This window comes from Condylura cristata, unplaced genomic scaffold (genome assembly GCF_000260355.1).
Source record: "Condylura cristata isolate star-nosed mole 26May11 unplaced genomic scaffold, ConCri1.0 scaffold00033, whole genome shotgun sequence".
Lineage (NCBI taxonomy): Eukaryota > Metazoa > Chordata > Mammalia > Eulipotyphla > Talpidae > Condylura > Condylura cristata.
This window is the reverse complement of record NW_004567134.1, coordinates 12,747,369-12,768,053: the sequence shown is the minus strand read 5'-3', so window position 1 is coordinate 12,768,053 and position 20,685 is coordinate 12,747,369. Positions and strand designations below refer to the sequence as shown.

Here is a 20,685-nt window from a genome sequence, read left to right as displayed (position 1 = left end):
CTGCTTTTGGTTCTTGTCCTGAATTCTTAAGTGTGTGGGTGAGGTCTAGGCTTCCTGATTTACTGCTAAAACAAATCGCTACAAAGTTAGTGACTAAAAGCAGTACAGATTTATGATCTCTGTAATGCTTGAGGACAAAAATCTGAAGTGGGTTTAATTAGAATAAAGTCATGATATTTTGGCAGTTTTGATGTTTCCTTATGGTTGGTTGAGTGTGGTGATTGCACTCAGCTTTTATACTTTGTAAAAAAAAGATTTATTTTATTTATGCATACAGAACTGGGGTACAGGCCAGAGGTGCAAGGGCAGTGAGAGGCTTCACCAGAGACGGATCAATGAAGTACACTGCTGAGGGGAGCAGCTGGTGGGTCAGGAGAGGTCTGCTGTGCCCTGTGGGTCACCTCTGGGGCTGGGGACCGAACATGCATTGAGGTGGCTTAGGCCAGCTTGCAGTGCTGCATCCTAACCCACTGCACCACCAGGGAGTACCTAGCTTTTATATTTTTAACACAATCCTACTTCACAGGCAGTATGTGCAATGAACAACACACACACACACACACACACACACACACACACACACACACACACACCCCTCTTTTCAGCAAATTATGTGGCAATGCCACAGAAATGAGGTGCCCTTTTGGATGTATCATATCAGTGACTACATGATGCCACCGTGTCTTATAATTGGTGATGTTAATCTTGATTACTTGGTTAGTCAAGTGTCTCCCTTATAAATTTACTATTTTACCCTTTGTAATTATTTTAGGGGAGACACTTTGAGACCGCAGAGAACTTGTTCTGCTTAAAATTTGGCCTGAGCTTTTACTTTCTCCGTTTGAATGAAAGTGTACTGTTCCAGGGATAAAAGAGGCAGGAGAGAAGCAAAGGATGAGGCGCTCCAGTGCCTCCGAAATGCGTCGTGTACAATCAGGCGCCCCGCGGGCCGCCCGTTGCCGTGGAGACGGGGTCCTTTCTCCTGGGCGCCGCCATCTTGTGGCGCCAGTCTGGGCCCAATAAGCGGCGGCACGGTGGCTGAAGGCGGGGCGGCGGCGGCTCTCGGCTCAGCTCGGTCCCGGTCATGGAGGCGCCCGCCGCCCACCTGCTCTTGTTCCTGCTGCTCGGGGCCTGGGTCCCGGCGCCGGGCCGTGCCTCCCCGGATGCACCGCCGCTGGTCAACGAGGACGTGAAGCGCACGGTGGACCTGAGCAGTCACCTGGCCAAGGTGACGGCCGAGGTGGTCCTGGCGCACCCGGGCGGCGGGTCCACGTCCCGCGCTTCCTCCTTCCTCCTGGCCCTAGAGCCGGAGCTCGAGGCCCGGCTGGCGCACCTCGGCGTGCAGGTGAGTGCGAGCGGGCCCTGCGGCGCGGGGCGCGCGTTCCCACACCTCCCGCCGCGCCCCCCTCGATCACCGAGGAAACGTGGAACCCCAGGAGGCGGGGTGGGGTTGCCAGGGTCCGAGGGCCGATTGAGGAGAGGACGGACCCGGGAGGCCGCCCCTGATCTTCCGCAAGCCCCCTCCCGCGCCTGGCCACTTCGGACACGTCAGCGTAAGGCTGCCGAGGCGCCGGCGCCGCTCACGTGGGCCGCTGCAGGAGCCTGCGCCCCGCCGCGCGCCCTTCGGGGTCCCCCAGCCCGAGCGACCCTGGGCACCCCGGCACAGCGAGGCGAGGAAAACGGCCGCCTCGGCGTAGGGCCCTGCGTGGTGCCGGGGGCACCCAACCCGTGGATGCTCACGACCCGCCGCGGGAGCCCGGCCGGGGGACAGATGAATGAATTAAAGTGAACTTGGTTTCCTTGCTCGCGTTAGTATCTCAGCGTCTCGGTAGGTGCTTCCTTCTGAACATCACCGAGGATAACCAGACCTGTGGGTGACAGGTGCCATGTTTTCACCTTTGTAATCGCTTGAAGCCCATTTTACACGATCTTATTTGATAAGGTTACTAGTAAACGCTTTTTAAGGAGGAAAATGTATTTTCCCTCTTCGAGTTAGTTTTAAAATTACAAAGTCATACAAACTTTATTTAAAAACTGCTGACAGGCGATGTCTCGTTCACGCTTTCCAACTGGCTCTCACTTTACATTTATAAAGGTTGTAAATGACTCCCCACTTTGCTTGTGTACTTTCCGGCATTTCCGTGAACGTTTCTCCAACTCTCAAGGAAAGAAAATGTTGGCTTTGGGAATAGAGGATCAGACCCATAGAGAGGTTTGGTTTTTATTACCATTTCCATGAAGCAACTTCCATTAAGTGATTGCCTAATTATTTTGTTGCGGGAATGGTTATTAGTGTTCCGTTTCCACTAGGCACCTCACTGAAGCTGGCTGGAGCTGTAAAGCTGGGTTTATAGATTGGCTCCTGTTCTCTTTCCTGCCTTGTCCATGATAAAATCAGCAGTTTTACTCAAAGGCTTGTGGAAAGATGGATTAGGTCTTCACTTAAATCTGTGTTGTCGACTTTGATTGTTAAATCCCTTTCTTTTATAACAGTAGTTGTCAGATTCTGCAGTATCACAAAGCCCAGGGAAAGCTAGTTATTCTGTCGTGCTGGAGTGTTAGATCAGCTAACAGATCTAACGCTTGTCAGCTTGGTTCCTTACTCATTTCTTATTGACAATCTAATTTGTGTCAAAATGGGGTAGATATCGTCAGTGCTTTCTCATGTAGCCCCCATTCTGGCCCTCTGAGGGGGAGGTGTTCTGGAGAGGAGTCTGCAGTCTTAGCTTATGTTATTTAGCTGCCCACTGGAGGTCCCACAGTGAAGAGTCCTGGGGCTCAGGTTGGTTGCCTTCAGAGTTGTGTGTGTTCTTCATTGCACTAAGTGCTATAGGGGACCGGATGGCTGTGAGGTGGGGTTGTGCTGGGGCACAAAGCCCGAGTCAGAATTCCCAGATCAGTGAAGGACTCAGTTGTTAATTTTGTAGTCAGATAGCAGTGGGTGGCTCTTCATACCCCTAGCCCATGGGGAATGGCTGGTTGATACTTACAAAGGGGTAAGTGTATTTTCAACAGTTGACTTGGAGGCTTGTAGCCAGTGGTTCCTCTCTTTTTACTACCAAGCACCAACCTTTTTTTTTGCTTTTCCTGTCACTTGGATGTTATATTTGAACGATTTGCCTCACTGATCTTTTATTAAGTACACAAAACCAACGCGGAAGTGAAGAGATACGAGTTCCTGACCAGCACATCGCATGTCCCCTCTGCGATAAGAATCTGATCAAAGTAATAAAACTTGTTATTAGCCTGGACAGCTTTGTTGAGGGTGATTGTAAAGTTGCTTTTAGGCTTTTTGAAAATTAGAAATTGCTTTTGCCTTAAAGCTTTGGGACCACTGCTTTCGTCCTAAGTGGCATTCTTAACCATTTTTATCTTTTGGTGGCAGCTGAATTTGCCAGGAGAGCTGCGGGCTATGTGTGCAAGTATTTCCCTTCTTCCGCAATCTACTCCAGGTCATGACTTGAGATACCTGCTCTTTCCTAGGGAGACCCTGCAGCGTGCCGCCGCATCTTGCTGCAGCCAAGGGTTGAGAGTAAGGAGTGTGCTAGTAACCTTGGGCTCCTCCTCAGGAGGAGTTACCTTTTGTGCTGGTGAAAACAGGACTTTTAAAATTTTTCCATGAGACACTTCTACTCTAAGTAATATTTATTTTCTACATGTATTTGAATGTATATGTGGAAGAGCATGTCCAGGAAGAAAGCTTGCAGGGCCTTATATTTGTATGTGTGTATTGGCTCATTCCGCAGCGGTCACGTGCAGGCATACCTTGTGCTGCTGCTCTTCATCACACCGTGTAGAGACTGCAGTGTTTGCAGATCGAAGGTTGTGGCAGCCCTCTGTTAGATGATGTTTAGCAGGTTTTGTCTCGCTAGACATAAGTCTGTTACACACTTAGTAGAGGCAGCATGGTGTAAACATAACTTACCTTCATTGAGGAACCAGAAAATTTGTGTGACTTGTTTTCTTGAGATGTTCGCAATACCACTGGTCTGGAACCCAGCCTGTTGCATCTCTGAGATGTGCCTGTAGCTTACTCTAGCTCTTACTCAGGCAAAACTAAGTCTTTGACAATGTTTGATCATATTTCAATCTTTAAACAGTGCCGATAGCTTGAATATTTTAATGTGGACAATCTGAGGTAGTGGGTTAATTGTTGACTCAAAATTTAGAGGTCAGTAGAGATAAAAAATAATAACCTGCTTTGTCTTGTAGGTTAAGGGAGAAGATGAGGAAGAGAACAATCTGGAAGTAAAAGAAACTAAAATAAAGGGAAGAAGGTAAGCTACTCAGCAGATCCCATATCTATATATCTTGTCTCCTTTTATTACAGGTTTTGTATCAGGGTTAGAATCCTCAGCTAAGGAAGTTGTTTAGGGAGCGCTGGATGTCTTAGAAGAGGTTCCCGGTAACACTTGTGTGGTAACATGCAACAGACCAGTAGCACACATTCCAGCCCCATTAACGTCTTTTCTGATTATTAATACTGAAAATGGATTCCTTTAACTGGCAGTTTTACAGCCAACACATAGTTACTTTCCATGCAGGTCAGGCCTCTACATTTGTGGGCCAGGCGTTCCCCAGCTAATAGGTGGGGAACCAGTACATGAGAACATCAGGCGGTTTGCCTCAGGAGATTATCTTCATCTAAGATTGGCCACCCTCCAAGAGGCAAAGCGCTCTCCTCCACCTTAGCTCACCTCTCCTCAAGCCTTCCTGGCATTGAAAGTGATGCTTCTTTAACTTTTGTTCTCTGCTGTAACCTCAGCATCTAACATGGGCCAATGGCCCTTAGCTCTTGTTTATTTCAGGTATCTTATTAAGGATATTTTTCAAATACACATACAGAGCAGAGAGAATTGCAAAAAAAAAAAAGGTGTGTCTTGTCACCTAGCTTCAACAGTTATCAGTGTTTTGCATGTGAGGTACCAGGCACTGAAATACTGCTGAATGAATGACTGAATGAATAATGTGCGGAGAGAAGATGTTTTTTAGCTTGGAGATACTTAATGGAGGAGGGAGCAGCTTTATCCCCTCCTCCTGATAGAGATACGTTTAATTTTCAAGAACTAGGGTGGCTAATTCTGTCATCTAGCTGTTGGATGCTGCAGAATATCCTAAAATGCTCATGACGCGTCCCTCTTCCCATCAGAGAATTTCCTACCCCAGATGTCAGAGCGCTGCAGTTAGGGCCTCCCTGGTGGCGCAGGGGTTGAAGTCTCGGTGCTGTCAGGCCATCGCTAGCCATTGCAGCACGAGTTCAGTCCACGTGGTGTGAGCCTCCCCTGTCTCACCCGCTGCTCCCCTTTGTGGAGCACTTGTGTGTGCAGTTCACGGGGGAGTAGACTTCATCTGTAATCAGTTGGGGACATTTGAAAACTTTCAAAGAACTTGCTACTTTGCTTATTTCTAGCTATGGATGCATACATTACACAGATTTGTCTTTATTACCCCTTCTGTTACTGGAGCTGACGTACATTGTGGGTCTCTGTAAATCTATTTGATGAGGAAGTGGATAATTGCTTTGTTTTACTTATACAAGCCTTTTGTTCACAGAATGGTTCTCCCACTAGGTCCAAAGGAAAAGAGCTACAAGAAAAACAGATCTGTTCCTTACACACCACTATAGTCAGATCTCGTCATCTGTCCAGCCTTTTATCAACCAGACTTCATTAGTTAGTGCTTCTGCATTTCTGTAAGAACCGATGTTATGTTTGTAATGACACCAAAGTGTCATCCAAACCAGATCCACTTCTGCTGTGAACATTTATTCTGAAAGTCTCAGGTAAATTAAATTTAAGGGTTAAATCCCTGGAGATAATGACATAGGAGAGAATTAGAGGTTAATTAGGCAGAGACCTGTCTAATCTAGGCAAGTGATAATGGTTTGCATTGCGGAGGAGAGAGGGCAGTGGAAGCCAGAGCGGAATGTGTTGGAGAGGCTGCAAAGGCAGGTTAGCCAGGTGGTGAGAGGCAGCAGCGGAATCCTGAGGTGCGTGATCCAGAGTGGTTGGATGGCGGCAGTGCTTGTGGGCTTGTGAATGACACGGTTGGGCATATTGACTCCTGAGGGCGGTTCGAGTGTTTGAAGATATGAGTTTCATGCTCAGGAGAAAACATGGGACGAGAAACAGGTTTGGGACCTAGAATCAAGAACTGGTTAAAACTATCTTGGGAGAAGTACAGGGCTTGTTCAGCTTGGAGCAGTGGTCTGAAGTGTAAAATACAAGCATTGGTATTAAAGCATTCTGGAAAGGCCTGTGAGGAGGAGTGAACCATCTTGTGACAGCCTTTGATGGCAGATACTATCTCCTGGCGGAGAAAAGTTCACCTTTAATTTAGATTTTAGTAGTTTGTAGGCCGTCTAATTTTCTTGCAAGTAGCTTTCCTCTCTCCTCCCGGGTTGTGAGAGTGATAGAAACTCAAAACAGATTGGAAGAAACAACTACCCCGAGACAGTGATTGTGAACATTGTGTGGCCCAGTCACTGAAGCGCTCTTTTTCACACACTCTTGTATATGCATTTGTTTTTTAGTGGGATTATGTGGTGTCGTTTGTTAACTGATTTGTTATTCTCATTGTATGTGGAAATATTAAATTCCATTGTGTTGCAGTATTTTCAGCCATTATGCTATTATTGGACATTTACATTGTTTGATACTCTCACTACTGTTAACTTGAGGCGAACATCAGATGTTTGTTTTAAAAGGTTTCAATGAACAGATTGAAGGTGATTTCTTAAGGATGACTGCTTTCATCTTGGGGACAACATTTTTGCTGTAACTTTGAGCTCCTAGCCCTTTCCATTTCCTCAATCTCTTAATTCCCTGTCTTGTCTACTTTCAGTGGGAGATTCTTTACAGTCAAGCTTCCAGTTGCCCTTGATCCTGGGGCCAAGGTTTCAGTCACTGTGGAAACGGTCTACACCCATGTGCTTCAGCCATATCCAACCCAGATCACCCAGTCAGAGAAACAGTTTGTGGTGTTTGAAGGGAACCATTATTTCTACTCCCCCTATCCGACAAAGACACAAACGATGCGTGTGAAGCTTGCCTCTCGAAATGTAGAGAGCTACACCAAGTTGGGGAACCCTACACGCTCCGAGGACCTGCTGGATTACGGCCCTTTCCGAGATGTCCCTGCCTACAGTCAGGTGGGCTCGTGTGGAGTCTGGCTTATCTCAGGGTACTTCAGAGGCGTCTATTCTAGAGGGACTGCTGGTGGCTGGGGGGGGGGGGGGGGGTAGGTGGACATCCAAAGTAATTTTTAAGATTATCCCGAAGACTTCAGCTTGCAAAATAATTTCCTTGGGGCACCTTTCTCATTTTGGGACTACAGGTAGAGGCTGGGGGTGCTTTGGGGGACTTTTTTTTAAAGATTTATTTATTTGTTTGTACAGAACTGGGGTACAAGCCAGAGATGTGGAGGGTGAGAGGATTCACCAGAGACAGAGTGGGGAGCAGAACAGGCAGATCGATGAAGTACACTGCTGAGGGGAGCAGTGGGCGGGTCAGGAGAGGTCTGCCTCACCCTGGGGGTCACCTCTGGGGCAGGCGGGGATCAAACTCAAGAGGAATTGGCTTTAGCTTTTTTGTGCTGTGCTGTAACCGGCGCCACCAGGGAGGGCCTCTGGGGACTTTTAAAGGAGGTGGCATTTAAAGATTTGGAGTGGGAACTGGGGGAGAAGGAAAGTAGAAGTAACGGGTGACTCCTTCCTGTCTGTGTGAGAGTCCCCTGCACCTCAGGCACTGTCCCCCTGACTCTGTTGCTGCAAGGAGTAATAGAAGGTAGACAGTTTAGTTTGACAACGATACACACTTTGTATGTCCTATTTTTCCACTTAATAGTCTTATATCATTAAGGATTTCTAGTAAACCTCACCTAAATGCTGCACACTGAGGGACATGATTTGATCACGCTTGTGCTTTTGTACGAGGTGGTCTCTGTGATCAGATGGTTTCGAACTAGTGTTGACCCCTCTGTCGCCACAACCTTGACCTCCTTGTTTCCTTCTCCCTAGGATGCTTTTAAAGTACATTACGAGAACAACAGCCCCTTCCTGACCATCACTGGCATGACCCGCGTCATCGAGGTCTCTCACTGGGGCAATATTGCTGTAGAAGAAAACGTGGACCTGAAGCACACGGGGGCAGTTTTGAAGGGGCCTTTCTCGCGCTACGACTACCAGAGACAGCCCGACAGCGGCATCTCCTCCATCCGCTCCTTTAAGGTTCGGTGTGCCCCTGCGGGCATGGGCTGGAACCTGACTTTACGTCTGTCCCTCACCTTTTGAAAGTAGCTGGCTGTGTGCGGCAGTTGTTGGGGATTGCTGCTCAAGAGGCTAGTGGAGCGACAACGGCAGAAATCAACAATGTTAAGAATCATTTATAGAAGGAGGCCTTTTTTTTTTTTTAAGATTTATTTTTGCATACAGAACTGAGGTACAGGCCAGACGTGCACGGGGGTGAGAGGATTCACCAGAGACAGAGTGGGGAGCAGAACAGGCAGATGGAGGAACTACACTGCTGAGGGGAGCAGCGGGCGGGTCAGGAGAGGTCTGCTGCGCCATGTGGGTCACCTCCGGGGATCAAACTTGCACCAAAGTGGCTGTGGCCAGTTTGCAGTGCTGCGCTTTAACCCCCTGCGTCACCAGGTAGGGCCAGAAAAGCTCAATAAAAGGAGGGAAAACATACTTATACTCTTACTCTTCCCAAACTCTGTTGCTGACAGTTTTATAAATTTTACTTTTCTTCATAATGCTGTTTTTAAAAAAGATTTGCTGCTCTTGCACATACAGTTTTCATTTTTCTCATATAAATGCAACCTTACAGGCATTTTCATATACTCATATTATAGAAGGACTCACTGTATGGAGATATATAAACATTCTACCTCCCCCCTAAATCCCTCCACCCCATGATCGAACTATATCGAGGATTTGAAAGATGCACTTAAAAAATATTAGGTAGAGAAACTTCTAACTTTTTCCACCTAGTAAACTGACATAATTTCTTCTCTTCAGTTTCCCTCCTTCCAAAATAAGTTAGAGATTATTGGTACCTTTGTTTTATGTTCAGTAGAGGTATGATTGTCTATTTCTCTTAAGGAAATTATTCTTGTCAGCCTTGACTGAGAATAGGTAGGAGTTTCGAGACCTTGGGCAGAGGCCAGGCATTTGCGAGGTTGCTTACATTTGGGGAAAATGCCAAATTAAGTTCCGTGGTGGAGATCTGGGTGTAGCGTCTCCCCACACAAGGGTCGGGGCCTCCGGGCAGCTTGTGTGGGCTCAGAGGCGCCTCCCTCTCCTGCAGACCATCCTCCCTGCTGCTGCCCAGGACGTGTACTACCGCGACGAGATCGGCAATGTTTCCACCAGCCACCTCCTGATTTTGGATGACTCCGTGGAGATGGAAATCCGGCCTCGCTTCCCCCTTTTCGGCGGGTGGAAGACCCATTACATCGTTGGCTACAACCTCCCGAGCTATGAGTACCTCTATAATTTGGGTCAGTCTTCAGTAATAAGGGGGTTGAAAAGGAAGAGATTCTAGTTTCCTTTATTTCCGGGGGTTGTGTGTTTGTCCGTTTTTTTTTTTTTTTTTTTTTTTTTTTAATTCTAGTGGCGAGGAACATCCTCTTGTCATTCTTCCGAGGGCCGGGCTACCTGGAGAAACTTTTCATGGGTGGCACCTATTACTGTTGTGAGAATAACACACGAGTAGAATTCAAATAGTTACACTAAAATTCCTCTTCTTCCAGTGTATCATTAGATGAACTGCTTAAATTCAGTTTGAGGTATTTAGAAAAGAAAACTTCAGAGAATAAGCCTTTTATCATAGCGCCAGAAGTAATGGTTTTAAGTATCTTATGTGTCCTTGAAGTCTTTTTGTTTATTTTTAAAAAGTATTTATGCGCACAAGAACTTGGTTGTAGGCTAGAGGTGTGGAGAAGGGTGAAGAGAGGATTCACCAGAGACAATGGGGAGCAGAACAGGCAGGTATCCTGAAAGGGGGCACTTCTGAGGGGAGCAGCGGGGAGACAGGAGTGGTCTGCTGCCCCATGTGAGTCAGCTCTCTAGCTGGGGATGGAGCTCACCTCGCAGTGACTGGGGATTGCTTGATGGTGCTGAGACTTCTTGCACCTCTAACGGAGCCCCTTAACCATCATTTCTAAAACACTTTTTCCCCCGAGTTATAACACTTGACTGCATTTTTATAATTTTGGTTTATGTTGCTCTTTTATGAGTTGTCATTTTCATAATACCTTTAGGCTTATTGTGAAATAGTTGGAATGGCTTTTGATTAGTTTTGTGGGCATATTTTTATTTTCTCTGGGGATGTTCTTTTTTACATAACATTCTTGTATAGTTTATCTGAAGAGTGAGACACTTCTATTACTTTTTTTTTTAAGATTGATTTATGTATGCATACAGAACTGGGGTACAGGCCAGAGGTGCAGGGGCGGTGAGAAGATTCACCAGAGACAGAGTGGGAAACAGAATAGGCAGGTCGACGAAGTACACTGCTGAGGGGAGCAGCGGGCGGGTCTGAGGGTCTGCCGCGCCCTGTGGATCACCTCCTGGGGTGGGATCAAACTCATGTGAAGTGGCTTTAGCTTCTTGTGCTGCGCTTTTAACCTGCTGCTCCACCAGGGAGGACCCATTTCTGTTATTTTTTAATGTGTCTGGGAGGAAGTATTGTCGCTGCCTCGCTCTCTCCTGGTTGGTATGGTACTAAAAGGTGGCTTGGCTTTCTTGAGCTTTTTCTGACTTTTCCTGTAGCTCTCTTGGCCCAGTTAGGCTCAATTTTGATTCTCTTCCACCAGTTTCTCCGCGTGGGGTGCTGTTCTGGGGGGATGCTTCTCGGGACTCATCACTCTGGACTGGCAGATCTGTGGCCTCTTTCATTGACCTGCTGGCGGGCCGGGAGTCTGCTGCGTCTCAGCAGCTCTTGTTCTGCACACTCTGCTGGGCACTGCTTGGGCTCGTCTGGCCTCGGGCCTGTCAGTTGTCAAAGCGCCTCTGCTTTTTCCTCCCGGACACTAATGATTTATAGGTCTGGTGGTTTTTGGAGTAAATATGGTTTGTGGGTTTTGAGTTTTACCACTTAGTGCTCTGTCTTTATGTGGAAATTGGGGAAAACCCCAGAACTGTTGCCAGCACCACTGCCTGTAGCTCAGCCCGTGAACTCGAGCCGGCTTCTCTGCGCCACCCTGCCGGGCCGCCCTCGAGCTCCTGCTCTGCTTTCATGCCATCGCTTCTGATGGTTGCTCCCCAGGCGACCAGTACGCGCTGAAGATGAGGTTTGTGGACCACGTGTTCGATGAGCAAGTGATTGATTCTCTGACGATGAAGATCATCTTGCCTGAAGGGGCCAAGTGAGTGACGCACCTTTCTTCTGCTCCCCGGTTCTCCGGTGGTGCGCTGTTGTGGGGGGCACAGTGTAGGTATCAGTGCGTAGTTTTGTTTGTTTGTTTTTTAATATAATAGCTTATTTTTACATCATTTTGTGCCTTTTTTCATCTCGGACTCAGTGCTTAGTTTTGAGTGAGAAGCCTGTTGAGGACTTAGGACCAGAGTTTAAACAGGAAAGTTAAACATGAGGGCACCAGATTTATTGAAAAAATGTCCTCATGACACTACCTCTGCATGACAGCGCAATGTTAGAGCGCCCCGCAGCCGAGGTGGGATGAGGCAGCCCAGGGAAGCGGACCTTGTCGGCAGCAGGGCTGCAGGAGACGCTCCAGGGGCCGGAAGGGGGCGGGGCGCGGCCTTCCAGAAGGGGACCGCAGAGCCCTCAGGCAGTGAGTGCGCTCAAGGCTGAGTGTGTCCCTATGCCTCAGGAACATCCAGGTCCACAGCCCCTACGACATCACGCGCGCCCCCGACGAGCTGCACTACACCTACCTGGACACGTTTGGCCGCCCTGTGATTGTCGCCTACAAGAAGAATCTGGTGGAACAGCACATTCAGGACATCGTGGTCAGTGGCTCACACCTGCTTTCTGTGTCTTCTCCCTAGAGAGACGGTGTGGAGGCCCCGCCGTGCCCGTTTCCCTCCATGGGCCTCTGAGCGCGGTGGGATGGGGCCACCGTGAGGCTTTGCCCGGGGTTGTGAGCCCACGCGGGCCTGCCGGCACTCAGCTCCCCATTCTCCCCCAGGTCCACTACACGTTCAACAAGGTGCTCATGCTGCAGGAGCCCCTGCTGGTGGTGGCTGCTTTCTACATCCTGTTCTTCACCGTCATCATCTACGTCAGGCTCGACTTTTCCATCACAAAGGTACCCTCGTGGCTGGCTTCTTCATCACTCATTTTATGCCCTTGGTCAGGGGTGTTGACGGAGCACTGGGCCTTCCGAGGAGCCTGAGGTGGAGCCCTGTTGCCAAGGAGACGTGGCCTGCCCATGGCCTCTACTGTCCTTGCTGTAAAGATGCCTTGTTCTGCTGGCTGTGATCAGGGTGCATGCGCTGGGAGGTGAGAACAGAGTAGCGGGCACGGTGGTGTTGACCTTGGGCTCTGGAGGCCCCCGGTGGCTACAAGGTGACAGTCACAAAGGTGGGAAGGACACTCAGCTGAAGGGCACTGTGTGTGGGACAGCGGGGAAGGCTCGGTGTGACCAGGTGGGTATCAGTAGGGTACATGAGAGCAAAGATGTTACCCGGATGGTTCCCAGGCTCGTGAGGCTGTCCAGTGACAGGTGACGCTGCTGGCCCTGCTGCCAGCTGGCGTTGTCGTACAGATGTCGCTCTCTTTTTTTCTGAGGTTTGATTTATTTATGCATACAAGTGCTGGGGTGTAGGCCAGAGGTGAGGGATTCGGGGGGCTGGTGAGAAGTTCCACCAGAGACAGTAGGGAGCAGAACAGGCAGAGTGACTGACATACACTGCTGAGGGGAGCAGTGGGTGAGACAGGAGAGGTCTGCTGCACCATGAGGGCCCACCCCAGGCGGGGGATTGAGCTCTGGATTCAGTGGCTGCAGATAGCGTCATAGTACTGAGACCCAAACCTTTGCACCACCAGGGAGGACCAGAAGTCTCAGTTTTTATTCTGAAACATCCTATTTCTTAAACCCTGAAATCGCTTTGTTTTTTGATTTAAAAGAAAAAAGCCTTGGTTTTAAACAATTCCACATTTATAGAAAAGTGTCAGTGATAGTAAAAACAACTCCTTTATACCTGTTACCTCGGTATGATGTCTCTTCTCGCTAAGTGATTCTTCCTGAATCAGTCTCGGCACCTCTCTCCCTTCAGCATGTGACGTAACCACAGTACCTCGGGTCAGGAAATGGAAAGCTGTTACAAACTGTGAAGCAACAGGTCCTCTGTGGTCAGGGTTTGTCAGTTGCCCTGGGGTTAGTTTTTATAGTAATTACATCTCTTGCTTTATATTTAGTGGCTGTATTTTCTCAGCCTCCTTTCATCTGGAGCAGTTCCTCAGCCTTTAACGACCTTTATATGTTTGGAGTGTAGAGCTCAAGTTTTGTAGATTGTCTCTCTTTTTTTAAAGATTTATTTATTGATGTGTATAGAACTGGGGTACAGGCCAGAGGTGCAGGGGCGGTGAGAGGATTCACCAGAGACAGAGTGGGGAGCAGAACAACAGATGGAGGAAGTCCACTGCTGAGGGGAGCAGCAGGTGGGTCAGGAGAGGTCTGCTGCGCCCTGTGGATGGCCTCCGGGGCGGGGATCAAGCTTGTACTGAGCAGCTGCCACTAGCTTGCAGTGCTGCGTCCTAACTCGTTGTGGCCCCAAGGAGGACCCTAGATTGTCTCTTGATGTAGGTTTACTTTACATTTTGGTCTGACTAAATACAGGTGATGAATTTTTGGCGAGGATGGTGTAAAGTCCCCTGCGGTGTGTCGCGTCAGGACTACCTGTGTCACTCGGTCCCTCTGTCGGTGATGTCAACTTTCCTTATGTTATGACATTGGTGTCTGCTTGGTTTCTGCATGGTGTCGTCCGTTTTTCTCTGTATATTGGTGGGAACAGTGTTGGGGGCATAAACACCCCACGTGTGTTCACCTATTGGCGCCCTTGTTTCTGTTTTACGAAGCTGTTGGTGCCGCGGCTGAAGCGCTTGCCGCTCGTGTATTAGTTGTGTTCTGCTGTTGGGAGAAGCTTTACTGGCTGGGTCACTGAGGGATTGTTTGGATTCGTGGGTGATTTTATTCCATGCTTTTGGGGTGCTGTTAGTTTTGGTGCTCAGGTTGCCCCAGGTTTGGCTCTTTTCACCCCCCATCATTTTCTCCATATCTCCTCGTCAGGCACGACAGCATGTTCCCCGTGTGTCCCACACCCCTCAAGGAGCCTGGGTCCTCTGAGTGGGGATGGGAACCCAGGGACCAAGCAGCGTGGCTTGCTGCTCGTGGAGCACCCGTTGCTCAGGCCTTGGTGCACACAGCTGCAGATAAGCCTGGAAGGGCTTTAAAATATGAGTCGGTGCTGTGCTCTTGAACCAGCTTGAGTCTGCAGTTCTTGCCTGTGGACCCCTGAGGTTTTAAGAGAAGATATAGTTAGCTTCCTGGAAGCCTTCCCTGACCCGAGCCGAGCTTTCTCTCCCTCAGCCCCTTGCCCTTCCCCTTCTCATATGCTCTGTCTTCCCTTGGACTAAAGCGAACATCTGTCACTCCATCTCCCAGTCCTGCCCGTGACTGAGCTGGTCCAGATCAGTGTGAGTGAGGCTTCGCTCGGGAGTGGTAGATGGATTTGTGGGAGGTAAAGGTGCACGTGGACTCAGGCCTGGGTGCAGTCACACCATGTCTCGCCCCCAGGATCCGGCTGCAGAGGCCAGGATGAAGGTGGCCTGCATCACGGAGCAGGTGCTGACCCTGGTCAACAAGCGAATAGGTCTCTACCGGCACTTCGACGAAACTGTCAATAGGTACAAGCAGTCCCGCGACGTGTCCACCCTCAACAGTGGCAAGAAGAGCCTGGAGACGGAGCACAAGACCTTGACCAGTGAGATTGCCCTGCTGCAGACCCGGCTGAAGACGGAGGGCTCTGACCTGTGTGACAAAGTGAGTGTCGGCTGTCAGTCTGCCTCTTGAGTGGCGCTGCTGTGGGGATTTTGCCCAACTCTCTAGAGCTCCACAGGGTGGCCCCTGCTCACTACTGGTGCTTGTGGGGTGACATGTCTCACCGCCACCTCCACCCCCACGCTTGGTCAGAGGCTTATGTGGCATCAACTGTTTTGATGAGGCAAGAGGCTTGGGCTCTTGATTTGGGGTCTTGATCATAAGCTGGGATTGGAGAACACGCTCTAGCCTGAGCAGCACCTCTGTCCAAGTGGCTGGGTTTATAGCGGCTGCTTCCTTTCCGGGAGGCCAGACAGGGCTTGAGGCTGCTGAGGTTGTGCTAAGTGGGATGGTGGATTTGCGTCCGGGCTGACTGCAGACTGTAGATCTGGGTGGTTCACTGAGCCATACCTTAGTGTCTCATCTGTAATAGGGGGGTGCTGTTAGCGCTTAATTCACATGAGTAAGTGCCTGTGAACTGCTGAGAACCCTGCCTGGACCCCTCAAGCTGAGCTCTTGTTCCCGTGAGCACGGGAGGCCTGTCCTGGAGCTGCTCCCGGAGGCCCTGGCCGCCCGCTCTGCGTGCCGCTCCCCAGCATTCCCTCGCCTCTCCCTGGGCTGTTTTCTTCATAGAACTTAGCACTGACAATCTAATCACATGCTGTCCGTCAGCTTCAGGAGGGCAAGATGCGGTGTTGTGCCTTTCCTGCTGTTTTCCAGAGCCAGGAATGGTGCCTAGCGCTGTGGCTGAGCACTAAATATTTGTTGGCTGGTGAATGAATATGACTCAGAGTCCTCAACTTGACACCTGATGGGGGGGGGGGGGTTTTTTTTTTTTTTTTTTCCATTTTAAAAAATTTTGATGGGGGTTCTTTGGTCCTGCTGCCACGCCCCCTGCCCTTGTCTTTGGACTGAGAATCCCTGGACCTCATCTGGCAAGCGGAAAGGAAGAGAATGACTTTCTTCAGTGTCTCTTGTGGGCCTGGCTCTGAGGCCAGTGGTTCCCCATATTTCACACTTCTCTGCTACAGATGAGGTTCAGGGATGGCGGGCGGACTTGCTCACGAGGGCTGGTGCTTGTTGGGGGTGAAGCCTGGCCCGTCTCCCTCCACAGCCAGCGCCTCTGCTCAGGAGCTCTGGGATGCAGGGGTCTGGGCCCTGCTCGGTGCGGGGTGAGGCCTGCTCTCAGGCCCTGCCCTTGCCTTGACCAGGTGAGCGAGATGCAGAAGCTGGACGCGCAGGTCAAGGAGCTGGTGCTAAAGTCAGCCGTGGAAGCGGAGAGGCTGGTGGCGGGCAAACTCAAGAAGGACACCTACATCGAGAACGAGAAGCTCATCTCAGGAAAGCGCCAGGAGCTGGTCACCAAGATCGACCACATCCTGGATGCTCTGTAGCTGCGACTTTGCTGTCCTCATGGTGGGCCCAGGGTGCTGCACTTCCAGTTGACAGGGGCAGGGGTGGGTGAGCCTGGAGGCAGCAAGTGCTGGCCGTTCATATTTTGCAAAAGATTTTCAAGGAAAAGAACCAAGGCCCTGCCTCAGAATACAAGAAAGTTAGTTTTTTTTCCCAAAGTGCTCTTTTTTTAAAAAAAAATAATCTTAATTTCACTTAAAACAATATCTGTGTTTTTGAACAAAGAGATTTTCAGTAACTGATTGGTTTGTTTTGAAGTCTAGGATAGCCATTCAGTCTAGACATCCCTTGTTTATACTCTAATCTATGTTTGGGTATTTTGTGAGTGAGTGTGTTTTTCAAGTGTGTGTAAGAAAACAAAAGAAAATAAAATAGGGACTGAAAATGTGCTATGTTCTGTTTCTTTTTTTAAACCAACACCCACCACCGTCCATTATACCCCTTACCCCCCACTACTCCCCACCCTTGAGTTTCATCTTGGCTTTTGATTTTCACTGTCCATCAGATTATTTTTGCCTTGTCCTTCCGTAAAGCATGTCAAGTGAGAAGGGACCCAGAACTGGATATTGGGGCTTCCAAGCACAGTGGCCACTTGGAGACAGGTTGAGCAGTGGTCAGTGAGCAGGCAGGCCAGGGCTCTGTTGTGTGGCAGGAGCCAAGTTTTACAAGGGAGCAAGCAGCAGTGCTGCTGAGACAGGAGCTCAGTGCGTTAGGAGGGTTCTCGAGTGCTTCCAGAAGCCTGCTGGAGCAGGGGTAATGGGAGCTGGGCTGCCGTGAGGCTTCTTTGGAAAGCTAATCTGGCAAGCTGTGAAAGGATGATGGGTGGCTGGAGGGATCGCAGCTGAGCATTTTAGAGGGAGATGCAAGTGTCCAATGACATTGAGAAGGAACCAGTGGGAAGTGGAAGGCTGAATCCAGAGGTGGGTGATTGTGGACAATGCGAGGTTTTTGAGGCGGTGGGGAGAAAACACAAGGGCCAAAGGCAGTGGAAGGGGACGTGGAGATGGAGGACGCGTCTCAAGAGCTCACTGTTGGCCAGCCTGCATAGAAATCCGAGTCCTGCCATTCACTCTGACCTGCGGCAGTCTCGGGGCCAATTTCCTCATTTTTGAGGCGATGCTTCCTAGGTTGGCTGTAACCACGTGAGCTAACATGCACCCACTTGTGTCAGCCCATCTCTCCTGTTCCTTCGATCTTAGTGATTCTGGCCCGAGTCAGGGCTCATGGGGTGTCCATCCTCAGGGGCTGGGAAGTGGCAACTGCACTTGACCTGTGTTCAGAGTCTGTGCCTGGCCCTGACACGTTCGGACTCTGGCAAGAACTTCTTGCCCAGAAGCCTCCCAGCGCCGCCTCTGCAAGCTAAGGAAGTCCCAGCTGCAGCTCTGCGCGCCAGGAGGGCCCTGCCTCTTCTGGGCAAACACCACCTCGGCCCATTCGGTTACCGTCCTCACCACCCTTGGGAAACGCGGCAGACATCAATGGTTCCTGTCAACGGCGCCCTCTGCTGGGGCGGCGGGTTGGTCCTAGGGTAGGGGCGGGGGCTGCGCTTGCGCTCTCGAACCTGCGAACCGGCGAAACTGCGGATACGTCACTGGCGGCGCCAGGAGGTAAAGCCTGGTGCGCAAGCGCAGGCCTGCTGGGCCAGAAAACAGCGCATGCGCGGGATCGCGCCTACATTAAAGACGGCATCTACGCCTTTCTCCAAAGCCGATGCTCCGGCTGTGGCGCCATCTAGTGGCCAGGAATCACCTGGACCAGAGTTGGGGTGTAGTGGGCCGGGGGCTCTGCCCATGGGCGTTGGGGACTTGGGTTCCCAGAAGCCCAGTGAGGGCTGCGGGACAAGCTGGACTGGGCGAAGCCCGTGGCTCACCCGTAATTCTGGGCTCGGGGCTGAGACACCCACGGCCTACCCGCCCCACCCCAGCCTCTTCGCGTCGCATCTCCAGCTTTGGGGTGCTGTCTTCGCCAGTGGCAGCCCTGCGCCTCTCTGGTTCTCGGTTTTCCCCGCAGCAAATAGAGCCTCAGTCTCCCCCTTGTAAATCTCGGAGCCGGAGACAAAGTGGGGCCTAGAGTGTAAAGCCTTAGGCCAGACTTGGCTGCTTGGAAGCTGGGTGATGGCCCCAGATGCCAAATTCCTCACATTTGGTTTCAAAACTACCTCCCCGCCCCCTAGGAGGCCCTAGCGGTGGGCAGAGGGGTGTGCTCCCCTGGGGTGCCCTTGCCACTGCTGAGTCCCGCAGGCCAGCTCCGTCCGTCCAGCCTGGCCAAGTCGCCTGACTGCAGTGGCCCGGGCCCGGGCCCGGGCCCGGACTCCTCCACAGCTTTAAGCAGCTTTCAATGACCCTGATGGCTATTGGGGTCATGCAGCAGGCCCCAGCCTTGCGCTGCTGCGGCAGTTCAGGGAGGGGGTACACGACTGAAGAAGAAGGACTGGGTGTCACTTTCCCCCTTCCATTTGTCTTAGAGGCTGACACGGGAGAAAACCCCAAGGACCGAGTGCGCCTTCACAGTTTCACCACAAGTATCCTGACCGGGCGTCTGGCGCCGAGCTGATAGTGCAGGCCCCGGCCGCAGCCCCGCCGGAAACCGCGCTGCCAGCGGTTGGGGGCTGCAGGCCCAGACAGGAAACGCCCCCGGGCGAACCCCAGGGCCCATGGCCTCCGCACAGACCTGCTGCAGTGGACCAAGCCTGGCGCCATTTTGAAGTTGGACCAGACGCCAACACTCTGGTCTGGGACATGGGGCCTGGGCTGTCACTGGCCAGGACAGGTTTGGGAGGTGATGGGAGAGAGTGCGGTTTCCAGAGTTGCACAGATCCTAGCCAGCGCAGATCACAACCTCTCCCCTACAATGGCCAAGCCCGCTATGTGCCCCAACCTAACCCTGCCCCTTAAATTCTCAGATTCCTGATGGTCATTGGCACCACGCTTATGAAACACGCCCCAGACCTAGGGAAACAAACAAGCAAAACATTAGTAGCATCGGACCCTGGGAAAGAGTCACAGTGGGGCATCTTTAAGAGTAGGAATCACAGTCTGAAGAATTTGAAGTGGGGGGATTGTTACAGGGCAACCCAATGTGAACCGGGTCACCCAGAGAGTAGGCCCCAAATTTCAGGCCCTGTAATGATAATTTGGAAGGATAGAATCCAGAAAGATCTTAAAATGAGAAAGACAGGTGTTCCTTTAAATGCCGCAGGAAGAAAGGTTAAGGGGGCTGCAGGTGGGAGCCAAGGTGCCAGTCATGGGGGGATGGGCGAAGGCCGGGAGGGGACTGAGTGGGAGAGATGGCAGGGCAGTCTCCAGGCCATGTTGTTCCTCCGTACAGCACTGGAGGGGGCTGGGGGTTGAGGTTGGGTAGCTGGGATCTGGGAGGTTGGCAGAGACCCTTCAGCTTTGCTGGTCTTCTCTAGCCCAGGGTGTTTGGCACTGCTTGCCGGAGTGGAGCAGCCTCCCTGCACCGAGCGCTCCTCTCAGCAGGCCTCAGGGGGCAGCACTGCCTGCCTGACGTAGAGTTGACAGATACCTTCACTAGGTTTCAGGCCCTGGTTAGGCACCGGGACGTGGTAAGCAGGACAATCTTGTGATTGTAGAGAGGCCAGAAACTGAAAAGTGGGTACTGTAAGTGGTTATGAGTGCTTCCCCACCCACCCCTTTGCATCCAGGCCCGTGCGAAGGCCCGTGCCCTGAGACCCGATGCGGTCGCACTGGCCGCCGGCCCTCCGGGACGGCCCAGCTCCTCACCTTCCTGCCTCCTCTTCCTGAGGCCTGGGCACCCTGGGCACCTTCTTGTCCTGGCACAAGCTGCCTGCCCCTGCTCGCTGCTTCTGCATCAGGGTGTCATATCCACCCTGAGGGGTGTGTGACTCCGGGAGACTCAGGACTTGTGGTTTTTGCTACCCCGGAGATTGGGGATCTAATGATAAGAAGCCTGAGGATTCAGCGGCTTGGCTGAGGGAAGCCTCTCACTGAGCTGCCCTGGGAAAGGGAGTCTCTTCCCGGAGGACACTAAAGTGATCAGCAAGACCTTGGAGAGCATGGCTGTTTCCAAAATGCCTGTGGGAGTGTCCATGGTGCATTAGTTCTGGGGGCAGAGGGGGCCTCAGTCCGAGCACTGAGGCCCCATGCATGGATACTGAGGCTCTGTCTCAGCTCTGCACCCAGACATCTGGGCCTTGAGTCTTCCTGCACAATGACAGCTGTCTGAGGCCCTTCCCGTGTGGACACCGGGGTGCTGGGGTCTGTAATGCAGGGCGAGGCAGGAGCA

General features: G+C 51.1%; 1 protein-coding gene across 1 annotated transcript; it reads left to right on the top strand.

Annotated features, from left to right (window-relative positions):
- Nucleotides 1-1,028: 1,028 nt before the first annotated feature.
- Nucleotides 1,029-16,807, top strand: RPN1 (ribophorin I). The gene is made up of 10 exons (XM_004692331.2): nt 1,029-1,345; nt 4,213-4,277; nt 6,844-7,150; nt 8,018-8,227; nt 9,309-9,501; nt 11,271-11,370; nt 11,836-11,974; nt 12,154-12,273; nt 14,764-15,009; nt 16,218-16,807. The coding sequence occupies exons 1-10, from the start codon at nt 1,085-1,087 to the stop codon at nt 16,398-16,400; spliced, it is 1,824 nt and encodes a 607-aa protein (XP_004692388.1). The 5' UTR covers nt 1,029-1,084; the 3' UTR covers nt 16,401-16,807.
- The last annotated feature ends 3,878 nt before the right edge of the window (nt 16,808-20,685 follow it).